Source organism: Musa acuminata, chromosome BXJ1-7 (genome assembly GCF_036884655.1).
Source record: "Musa acuminata AAA Group cultivar baxijiao chromosome BXJ1-7, Cavendish_Baxijiao_AAA, whole genome shotgun sequence".
Lineage (NCBI taxonomy): Eukaryota > Viridiplantae > Streptophyta > Magnoliopsida > Zingiberales > Musaceae > Musa > Musa acuminata.
Genome location: NC_088333.1, coordinates 27,681,483 through 27,693,492, shown reverse-complemented (window position 1 = coordinate 27,693,492; position 12,010 = coordinate 27,681,483). Strand labels below are relative to the sequence as shown.

General features: G+C 37.7%; 1 protein-coding gene across 4 annotated transcripts in view; it reads left to right on the top strand.

The window, feature by feature from the left end:
* The window catches only part of LOC103992030 (FIP1[V]-like protein), a 44,184-nt gene that overhangs the window by 1,239 nt on the left and 30,935 nt on the right, over nucleotides 1-12,010 (top strand). For 2 of the 4 annotated variants that reach the window (XR_010515134.1, XM_065192316.1), the window contains exons 2-6: nucleotides 276-445; nucleotides 1,824-1,950; nucleotides 2,030-2,224; nucleotides 2,348-2,446; nucleotides 2,515-2,630. Coding sequence is in view for 3 of the 4 variants with exons in the window: in XM_065192316.1 (XP_065048388.1) it covers nucleotides 276-445; nucleotides 1,824-1,950; nucleotides 2,030-2,224; nucleotides 2,348-2,446; nucleotides 2,515-2,630 (707 nt within the window). In the remaining variant the exon portion in view is untranslated. The remainder of the gene's footprint in view (nucleotides 1-275; nucleotides 446-1,823; nucleotides 1,951-2,029; nucleotides 2,225-2,347; nucleotides 2,447-2,514; nucleotides 2,631-12,010) is intronic. The other 2 variants (XM_065192317.1, XM_065192318.1) reach the window with 2 other exon arrangements.

Here is a 12,010-nt window from a genome sequence, read left to right as displayed (position 1 = left end):
TTGCTTGAGATGACTCATGATGATTATTTGTTGTGTACATATGAGTCATATGTACTAAGGGAAAGATTGTGCCTTGCCTCTTCTTGGCAAAATACACATGCTAAACTATAGGTTTCACTTTCTTTTCTCTTATCTAATAATCTTTTTGTCGATTATCATTCTTTTGTTTAACTCTACATTAATAGTTTGGTATGTTCGTTTGCTAGTTTCCGAATCATCTTCACAAGTTTTATCCTCTACATATTTATGTTTGATTTATTTTTTTCATTTCCTAGTGTGTTGGATCACATATGGGAGGATTTCATAATAAATTATTAACTCCATTGTCTGAGAGAGGTGAATGGGATCAGCTTATGCCATCATCCTCAGGGGTTTCTACGTCCTGCAATTCATGCATCTCTCCTGCAGCCCAAACTGGGTGTCATTTTTCTTTGCCTAGAAAAAGGTTTGTTTTGCATTTTGACTGCTGAGAGATATTTTAGGTACAACAATTATAATTATTCTACTTATGTGAGGTTGACTACATGGATTTTTTTTGACACTGAGCTGTGTAGGATAGTATCCGAAGCAAAGTAAAGGCAATCAAAGTTCTTTTTGTAATTTTTATTAAGTTTATATTTAGCTTCTTTTTATCTATCTTCACACCATTAGTCCTAATTGACTAATGTTGTTTAGCCAAGTGAACATGTCTCTCTTAAATTATTTTATCTTATTTTAATCTCTGCCTAAGATGGATCTTATGTTTGCATTTTGCAAATGTAAATAGTCTTTGTGAACAATTACTCCATTTATCCGTATCTGAGTACCTAATTGTTCATGATCAAAATATTTTTGTTTTATGATTATAACACACCATACGTTCACCTCAATATTTTCAACTCAGATGCATTGCTTAGTTTACCACAATATTTTCCTAACTGTACAGTTTCTTAATCCATAAACTTAAAGTATGGTTGGCTGTAAAACTATTTTATATAACTTTTCCTTAAAATTTAAGAGGCACGTGATGATGACAGAAAAAATTCAAATTTCAATACCCTTCTACTCTTTAATTGCCTTGTTATCACTCCTATGAGCAATGTTTTTATCAAATTTCTCCTTAAAAGTTTTACTTGGAAGAGTTTTATTTATCTATCTTAACTATACCCTCAATTCTATTTAATGTTCTCTCTCATTACTAATATCGTATATTTTTAGACTTACTCCTACTTAATCTGAAACTCCTAATATTCTTATTTGTTTCCATAATTCAAGTTCAGAATTAATTCCAGCTAACTCCAGTTGGTCAGCAATATCATCAGCCAAGCAGGTCCATCTTTAGTGTGAATAGGAAGTTTATCAATTACTAATGTGAAAATATAAGACTTAAAATCAATACTTGGTGTAACACTTTAGTTATGGAAAGCTTTCTGCATGCTTCTTATAATCCAATTCTTTATATCATCAGTAACTACTAGATACTCTTTTCTTGTCTAAAATCAACTGTAACAAATATGTTGAAACTTTATCATAGTTTTGGAATCAATACAAGCTATATGCACATCTTCCTTCTTAATTGGTATGAAAAACATAGCACTTGAATTTTTGTTGTCTTACCAAGAAATGGGCAAGTGCTTTTTATTTAACCATATGATGATCACCGCCTGTTCTTTTTTAGATGCATCAGGCCCACTATGTGCAATTTTATCTACCATTTATATTCTATTGCATCTATAACTTTGTATTTGTTGGCATCCATGTTGGGCACAACGTGGCTCTTGTTTTTGTTTTCCTTGGTACATTTTATCATTTCTGACATGAAGATCTTGGTTGGCTTTCTTTAGGTCCATTTTTGACATTAATATTGAAGCATTTGAACAGAAACCCTGGAGGCAACAGGGTGTGGATATAACAGATTATTTTAATTTTGACCTTAATGAGGAGAGTTGGAAAACCTACTGTCAGAACTTGGTACTTCTTGTCATTGTTGTGTTTTTTTTTGTTTTTACACTGCCTATCTATGTCAGTATAATCGAAACCATATTTTCAGGACCAGATCAGGCAGCAAGCTAAAATGTCTACCCAATTTTCTGTTGATGAATCATCAAGGTTGAGTCAGGTACTTAAACTTGAGCAAAGGCCATCTACAGTTAATGATGCAAGTGACTCTGTTCAATTTGTAAATGGAGAAAGAGTTCCTTACGCCATGGACAATCTTGACAAGGGATTAACAAAGCTTGAGATGGTCTGTTGAAACTGAACTTCTGTTTCCATTTTGGTTCATTTTCATTTGATAGTTTACTCAATCATGCACTTATTGCATCTTTGTACTGTTTTGCATGTTCTAATTACATTTATATGCTTGCAGAGTAAAGGTAGAGCAATTCAGGTTGAACATGGTATTGGTGAACGCATTCCATCAATGGATACAAGGCGACCAAGACATAGGGACTCTGTGGTTATTCAAGTATGTTCTTGATTCTGTTGTTTAACATGTTAAATCAAAATCTAACTTTGTTACTTTTTGTGGCTTAGGTGACCATGGAGGAATCTATAGAGGATGGGTTAGCAGAAGAATCAAGAAATTCAGAAAAGCAAGATAGAGTTTACTTGGAACCAAAACCAATATATGATAATGGGAATACTAATGGGTAATTTTTCTAAACTTTTATATTTTGAGTTTCGTCAATTGTACATAGGAAATTAATGGTTTTTTTGTAAGTTCTCTCATAATGTTGGTCTTTTGATTCTTATGAATTACTAAACATAAAAGGATGGGAGAAGAATCATTCCCTACAATATGAAAAAGGACTATGAAGTATTCAGATGGAAATTATCATGATAAATATAGTTAACTAAATTAGATTCTAGAAAGTTGATGCCTTTCTGATTCATCTCCTTGGTGCCTCATTTTTTATGGGCATCATATCTTCTTGTTCTATAGTGTTTGGAACAGTGATTTCAATAGGCACTCGAGCGCTCGCCTATGTGCTTGGGCGAGGCAAGGCGAGGCCTGAGCGCCTTGCTTCATTTTCAGGCGGTGCGCTTCAAAGAGGTGTCGCCTGAGTGCTCGCCCGAGCCCAAGCGTAACTAAAGCACCGATATTAGCCTTCCTCTTGCGACTTCCCAACCCTAACCCTGCTCGCCGTTGTCGCTAGCTCGCTGCTACCGTTGTCTTTGCTGCTGTCACTGTCTCCGCTCGCCGCTCCCGCTCCCGCTCCCGTTGCTCGCCGCTCTTGCTCCCGTTGCTCGTTGCTACCGCTGCTGCTATCGCCGCTCCCGCTTCTGCGGCTCGCTGCTACCGTTGCTGCTGCTCGCTGCTACTACTGCCGCTGTCGTCGCTCTCGCTCCTGCTGTTCGCTGCTACCGCTGCCGTTGCTCGTTGCTACCGCTGCCGCTGCTCGTTGCTACTGTTGCCACTATCACCGCTCGCCGCTCTCGCTGTTGCTGCCGCTGCTTGCCGCTATCGCTGTTGCTGCCGCTGCCACTATCGCCGCTCGTCGCTCCCGCTGTCGCTGCTCGCTGCCACCGTTGTCGCTCGCTGCTCCCGCTTCCGCTGTCGCTTCTCGCTGTTACCGCTGCCGCTACCACTGTTGTCGCTTGCCTCTCCCGCTCCCGCACCCGCTGCCGTTGCTCGCTGCTACCTCTTCTCACATCGACTCGATAGTATACTGTTAACAGTATATTAACAGTATACTGTTAACTGTATATTAGTAACAATATTTTTTTATTTATTAGATTAATAATATATTATTTTGATTTTAATACTCCTGATTTTTATTTATTTAAAATTATTGTTATTGTTTTGAATTTTGAGATTTTTTGTTAATGTGATATTGTGATTTTGTAAGATTTTTTTAATTTAATATCATATTTTTATTTAAATAATTATATTTATTAATTATATTATATATTTTTATATTTTAGCATCTCGTTTCACTCGGGTGAGCGCCTAGCGCCTCGAGCATTTTTGGACCTTGACGTCTTTTGGCGCCTAATGCTTTTTAAATCACTAGTTTGGAATGAGTACATGTATTAGTGTTTCAAAATGCTATGACTGGGGTATGTGTTGAAATGAAAAGTGATAGGCGTAATTGTAATTTACCAGACGATGTGATAAAACCAACTCGAATAAATGTTAGCAAACCAATCAAATAAGAGTAACCAACCAAGATCTTCCAATCTTTGTTAAGTCTCAGATTGAGTTTTAGAAGGGTGGCTATATTCTCAAATTTGGCTCATTGGAGCATGCATCTTTGCTTTTGTTCCTCCTCTTTCTTTTAAGCAATTTCAGTAAAAACTTCAACGACTACAGAATGCATGCTTTAAAAATATTATGTTTGGGACATATGAAATTGTTGCTCAGATGTTAAGTAATTATCTTTTAGTTCTAATATTTGATGTCAAGATTTGGAAATATCCTTTAAGGAGCTCTTACCAATCATGTGTTTCTTGTATTATCATAATTTTCTTTAACCATGCTTTTCTATCACGTGTCACTATTCAAATAATGAAATTTAAACTTTTCTTGTATTCTCATTTTGGTACCATTTGTTTCATATTCCAGAATATCTCCTTATGTTATTATTTATGCTCCTCTAAATATATATTTTTATATTAAGATGTCTTTGGGTGCATAATATATGTTACATATTTTTAATGAATTTATGTTGGCCTCTGGATTTGTAAAGTGATGAAAGAATGACGGAAAGAGTTTATTGGTTCTACTTTATTAGGTTTGGTTGTAGAATTCATATTTTTTCTCGAAGGAAAATGATAGGTTGAAGACCTATATTTTTTATAATATAATGAAATATGGATGCAATTGAAACATCGCTAAAATTCATCAGAAATGCTATGAAAATAGAGTAGTCTTTCTTAAAACTTAATATGATTCAGTAATTAAGGTACTCAAACTAGATCCAATTCAACTTTGATGGAACTAATTTTCGATCTCTCATATGGTTTTGAGCCTTCTTTCCATTGCTTTAGTTTCCAATAGTTGTTTCTCAATCAACTTGTCATCAGTTATTGTGCCTCATTAGCTTTACTCATTGTAAATTGAATTTAGAATAAAGGCATTACCACCATGAACTTATGTATGCTAATTTCTATAAGATAGTTTTGTAGGGAAATCAATGGGCGACATCACATATGCAGCGGAAAAACATAAAAACAAAAATCCCAAATTTCCCAAAAGGTGTTTATCGTTGTGTGAAGATTGGTATGCAAAAACCCGTGAAACTGAAAACCACGTGTGAGATAGTTGTGTTACCTAGGGAGATCGTATATCCGTGAATTCCTGCAGATCTATGAGAGGATAAAAGGAGGTCAAGCATCCTCATTTTTAGTGGTGATCCACATGGTAAGGGCTACGAAGACGCTCCTCATATTGCTGCCAAAATCTTTACACTTGTTGGCTGAGAAAAAGAAATTAGAGAGGAGAATAAGAGGTGGCAATCAAGAAGCCTAGCCTATGACCCTTTGGTTCTCTCTTATTTATAGAAGCCCCCTGTCAATTTAACCCCAATGGATCCTGTCCTATTAGGTATTAGATCTCTATCCAATTACCCAAGCCTCTTAAATTAGTGAGTCTCTACCCAATAATATCTTATTAGCTCTTATTGGATCTCATCTATACAATCCAATAATTCATGGGCTTAATGAATATCTAATAAGATAGAGGCTTCGACGTATATCTCATATTCGAATCAGTGATTGCAAAAGGCACTCGGGCGCTCGCCTAGGCGCTCGGGCGAGGCGAGGCGAGGCCCGAGCGCCTCGCTAATGTCCCAGGCGGCGCGCTTCAAACAGGCGCCGCCTGGGCGCTCGCTCGAGCCCAGGCGCTGTGCGCTTCGGGCGAGCGCCTGGGTAAACCAAGGCGACCGAACCAGAATTTTAGGTCTAGTTCGGTCCTGGTTCGGTTGTTAGTTGGTTCAATCGAACCAACTAAACCGATATAACCCCAACCCTAACCCTAACCCAACACTAACCTACTGTCGCTGTCGCTCTCGATCGCGATCTCATCGCTCGGTGCCGCTGCTCCCGCTGACGCTGCTCGCCGCTGTCGCTGCTTGCGCCTCCCGCGAGCCTTCCCGCTGCTCGCGCCTCCCGCAAGCCCTCTTGCTGCTCGCGCCTCCTGCGAGCCCTCCCGCGAGCCCTCTCGCTGCTCGCGTCTCCTACGAGCCCTCCCGCGAGCCTTCCCGTTGCTCGCGCCTCCCTCGAGCCCTCCCGCGAGCCTTCCCTCTGCTCGCGACTCCCGTTGCTCGCGCCTCCCGCGAGCCCTCCCAGCTGTCGCGAGCCCTCCCTCTGCTCGCGACTCCCGCGAGCCCTCCCGCTACTCGCGCCTCCCGCTCCCTTTCCTTTTCCCCCCGTCGCTCGCCGCTACCGACGCTGCTTCCTTTCTCCATCAAGCTCAGACTGCTCAGTATACTCTTAAATCTTAATATTAAGTTTATTTAAATTTTGAAATGATTAATTTTCATTAATAGATTAATAATATATTATTTTGATTTTAATGTTATTAATTTTGTGATTTTGTATCTTAGATTTTTTTAATTTAATAGCATATTTTTATTTAAAATTTTAAATAATTATATTTATTAATTATATTATATATTTTTATATTTTAGCACCTTGCTTCGCTCGGGCGAGCGCCTAGGCGAGCGCCTAGTGCCTCGGGCGTTTTTGGACCTTGGCGCCTTTTGGCGCCTAGCGCTTTTTAAATCACTGATTCGAATCTTTACTCGTCGCAACACTTACCATATGTACGTGATTCTCTAGGCCCAATATCGAGTTAGCCGTAAGTTATAAATGTCAGAACTCATTTTGGCTTAGTGAATTATTATCTCCATAATAATTCACTCGACTTATTGATTTCGGACGTACTAGGCCACTACGTCGTAATCCCCAAACGATACAGGGGATTCCAATCTTTTGGACCTATCTGTCCTCAGTTATCGTGCCATCCATCTAATATCCTAGAGACCGTATGCCGGACATGGTGTTGTCAAGGCTATATGGTTTCTTATCGAGTCTCGTTCTAATCGGATTCTCCCGGAGATTTTTTTTTCTCTCAATCCGAATGACTTTGGCCAAGGATTTATCTGAGCAAGAACACATGAGATATTCCTCTCATGATACCGAGAGCGGATGATCCTCTATTGACACTCAATAGCCTTTGTAAGATTGATTGTTACTCCCGATAATCGGCTATGCTAGATTTGAAACTCCCAAACCTATAAGTTTGGTATCAAAGAGTGGAGTACTCATACAAGACATCCTTGGTGTTTCAAGTCTAAGGACCAGGTACACCATTGGGACGATGGAATCATTGTCTGACAATAAGGTATCATCAACCATCTAGTATTCCGTGATTGAACTCATTCTCCAATGAACACTTGCATTATAAACCTAGTGTCGCCACACGAGCAACTATGAGACAAGCCACCTCCATCATATGGACGAGTATACAGTACATTAGTCTGTTTGGTTATCTCAATGTCTTTCTCGAGTAACCTATAACTAGGATTATTTAGGGTTTGTGTTTAAAGGTGAATCAGTTTCATTATCGTGATCTAATCATGATCCGATTTTCATTGCACAAATCTATGAACATCATAATATATTTATGCATCAAGCAATATAAAGTGAGAAAATGCCATAATAAGCAAAAAGACTGCGTGTCACGTCACACGTGCCATCACTCACGTGATTGGCTTGTAAGACACCTATGACTAGCAATCTCTCACTTGACCTAAATCCAATCACCTATGTATCTGATCCATATCAGACCCTTGTGACCCTCAAACACAATCTGAGACAACGACTTTGTTAGTGGATCTGCAATGTTATCTTCGGATAGAACTCTTTCCACTGCCACATCTCCTCGGGCAACTATCTCTTTGATAAGGTGGAACCTCCTCAGAACGTGCTTTAACTTCTGATGAGACTTGGGTTCCTTTGCTTGAGCAATCACTCTGTTGTTGTCGCAATATAAGGGAATCAGCTCCTTGCTGCCCGGCACGACTCCCAGATCTGTGATGAACTTCTTCATCAAGACTCCCTCCTTCGTCGCCTTTGCCACAGCAATGTACTCTACCTCTGTGGTCGAGTTAGCAGTAGTATCTTGCTGGGAACTCTTCCAGCATATTGTTCCATTCAGGGTGAACACATAATCTGAATTAGACTTGCTATCATCGATATCGGACTGGAAGCTTGAGTTCGTATAGCCCTAACCCTAAGGCTACTACATCCATATTCCAGTAAAAGATCCTTAGTCCTTATCAAGTACTTAAGGATACACCTTACTACTTTCCAGTGCTCCAAGCCTGGATTCGCCTGATACCTGCTAGTGACACTCAGAGCATCCGTTATATCAGGCCTAGTACATAGCATAACATACATAATAGACCCATCGCTGAGGCATAGGGTATCCTATCTATGTCTGTCCTTTCTTCAGGAGTCTTTGGGAACATACTCCTAGAAAGCGATATCCCTTGTCTCATCGGTATGAGACCTCTCTTGGAATTTTCCATGTCAAACCTTTTGACAATGGTGTCTATGTACCTAGACTGGGACAAGCCAAGCATCCTCTTGGATTTATATCTATAGATCCGAATCCCCAATATGTAGGATGCTTCCCCTAAGTCCTTCATGGAGAAGTGTCTAGATAGTCAAACCTTTACTGTGGAGAGCATTCCTATATCATTCACAATGATTAGGATGTCATCCACATATAACACCAAGAAGGTGATAGTGCTCCCACTTACTTTCTTGTAGATACAAGGCTAATTTTCGTTCTTAACGAAGTCATAAGATCTGATCGTCTCATCAAATCTTATGTTCCAACTTCGGGAAACTTGCTTCAGTTTATAGATGGACCTAAGTAACGTACACACCTTATCTAGACTATGCTTGGACACGAATCCCTTAGGCTGTATCATATACATCTCATCAAGGTTGCCGTTGAGGAATGCAATTTTCACGTCCATCTGTCAGATCTTATAATTATAGTGCACTGTAATAGCCAATAGAATTTGGATAGATTTTAGCATGACTACGGGTAAGAAGGTTTCGTCATAGTCAACACATTGCCTTTAACGATACCCCTTAGCCACAGTGATTTAAAAAGCGCTAGGCGCCAAAAGGCGCCAAGGTCCAAAAACGCCCGAGGCGCTTGGCGCTCGCTCGAGCGAAGCGAGGCGCTAAAATATAAAAATATATAATATAATTAATAAATATAATTATTTAAAATTTTAAATAAAAATATGTTATTAAATTAAGAAAATCTAAGATACAAAATCACAATGTCATATTAACAAAAAGTTTCAAAATTCAAAACATTAAAATTTTACATCAAAGTCATTCATCATAATTAATATTATCGTCATTTTCACACAAATCATCTTTATTGAATTCGTCTTCTTCCTCTTGTTCTTCGATTCCTTCCTCTTCATCAAGATATGTTTCATTCTCTATGTCTTCAATAATAGCAGGAGCCGAGCTTGATGCTTTTGCACTCATTTTTCTCTTTGACATTTGTCTTGTATATGTTTGTAATTCTCCAGCACCTGAAGCTCTTGCCACATCTCCCCACGTCAATCTATCATCTTCAAATACAAGCTCGTCTTCAGCATCTTGCAAGTTAGCACCCATTTCTCCTACTAACCACTCATTTGAATCATCAATATCTTGCAATGAGATTGAATCAAATCTATTTTTCAAATCATGACGAGTCTTCAAAGCTTGATTATACTTTATGTAAACAAGATCGTGCAATCGTTGATGTTCTAACCGATTTCTTCTCTTCGAGTGAATCTGTCATGTCATATAATTTAAAAATATATTAATACATATATCTAAATAAATAAATTAATTAAAATAAAAATATTTAGTAATACTTACATGCTCAAAGACACTCCAGTTTCGCTCACAACCCGAAGCACTACATGTCAAACTAAGTACTTTGACAGCAAATTTCTGTAAGTTCGGGGTGGAATTTCCAAATAGACTCCACCATTCAGCTGCAAAATTTATGTTATTATTAGCAATAACATAGTAACATAATATATATGAAATTAATTATATCAAATTATTAATACCTAGAGAGGTAGTTATCCTGGATCGAACGACAATTGTAATTCCAAAAACACCTTCAGCATTTTTATATAAAGATAATTCATGAATAATCTTATCTTGAACCTCAATGCTGAGAACTAATCTTGCAACACACTGATATAACCCACCCAAAACTTTTGCATCAAATCCAACAGATTTAATATTATAAAAGAATTCAGGGTTCAAATAATATCCTGCTGCATGTAAGGGACGATGAAGTTGACAATTCCATCTTTCGTCAATGATTGTAAAAATTTTCTCATATTTTTCTTCATTTTCATTAAAAGATCTTTTAATCGTCTCCTTTGCTCTATCCATAGTCTCATAAATATATCCCATTACAGGCTTATTTTCATTATCCACCAACCGAAGGACTCGAACAAGAGGGCCCATTACCTTTAATATATAAACTACATGATTCCAAAAGGATGGCATTAAGATGATATCAGCAGCCCTCTTGCCTTTTGCTTCTTTTGCCCATTTGCTTGTCATCCATTTCTCAGAGGTAAACATATTTCTCAGAGTATGTTTTTGACGATGCACGCTCTGTAATGTCAAGAATGAAGTAGCAAATCGGGTAACACCATGTCTCACTAATTCTTTATTCCCTGTAACTTCTCTCATCATATTCAAAGCCCCAATGTGATTATAAAGAAATCCAACAACAAAAATTGCCTTTTCTAAGGTTTTCTTGATTTCTAAGATCTTTCCAATATCTTCCAACATTAAATCTATACAATGTGCTGCACATGGAGTCCAATACAAGTGTTGTCTTTTTTATTCAAGCAATTTACCTGAGACAAAGGATAACAAAAATGATAAGACTTCAGAGTTTAACACACTTAATTGAAGATAAAATAATTAACAAAATCAAAAGATGAATATTACCAGCTAAAACATAGTTGCTTCCATTGTCGGTTATGATTTGAACGATATTTTGTTCTCTAATTTCTTCCACGAAGTTGTCAAGTAAATCATATATCTTGTCTCCAGATTTTACAAAAGATGAAGCATCTATTGACTTCACAAATATAGTCCCTAAAGAACAATTAACCATAAAATTAATTATACTCCTGCGCCTCCTGTCAGTCCAAACATCTGACATAATAGAGTAACCATATGTTGCCCATGATTTTTTATGACCCTTTAGTAAGTCATTTGTATAATTCAACTCTTTTTGTAGCAATGAAACTCGCATCTCATAATAACTTGGAGGTTTTAATCCTGCACCATATCTTTCAATAGCTTCAATCATATGATTAAAACTGTCTAAACGAGTTGTACTAAGGGGAAGACCAGCCTGATAGAAGAAGCGAGCAATGTGCTGAATTGTTCTTCCTCTTATTTCTTTATCACAAGCATCACTTATATTTGTTTGTCTCAATTTTGAGCCTCCTGCTTGCCCTTGTTGTTTTTGGGATCCTTGAAGCATATATGGATCCATCGGTCCTTTTCTACCTATCTTAGTACTCATAACTTCTTTTCCCTTTTTGTCGTATACTCTTTTTTCACTTGGGTTAATACTCGTAGAATAATCTTCTTCTTCATCTTTGATATGTTCAACATTGTCTTCTAGTAAATTCCCATAAGATTCATTCTTTTGTGTCTTCTTTTCATTCATATAATTCATCAACTCTTCTTTTACCTCAGGTGGACATTTTTTGCAAGCTGCTGCATTCTTGAAATTTCCTACTAGATGTTGTTTTGCACGAAAAATACCACCTCTAGTAGTCTTATCGCAGAATATGCAAGTCACTGCATTAGGATCTTTCGGATTCTTCAAATAATTATACTTCCATGTAGGATCTTTTTTTGATACCATTGGAGACTCTATTGAGTTGCTTTCTGCACTTGTCATTTATGTTGAAACCTAACAATAATTTCAAATAAATAAAAATTAATAACATTAAAA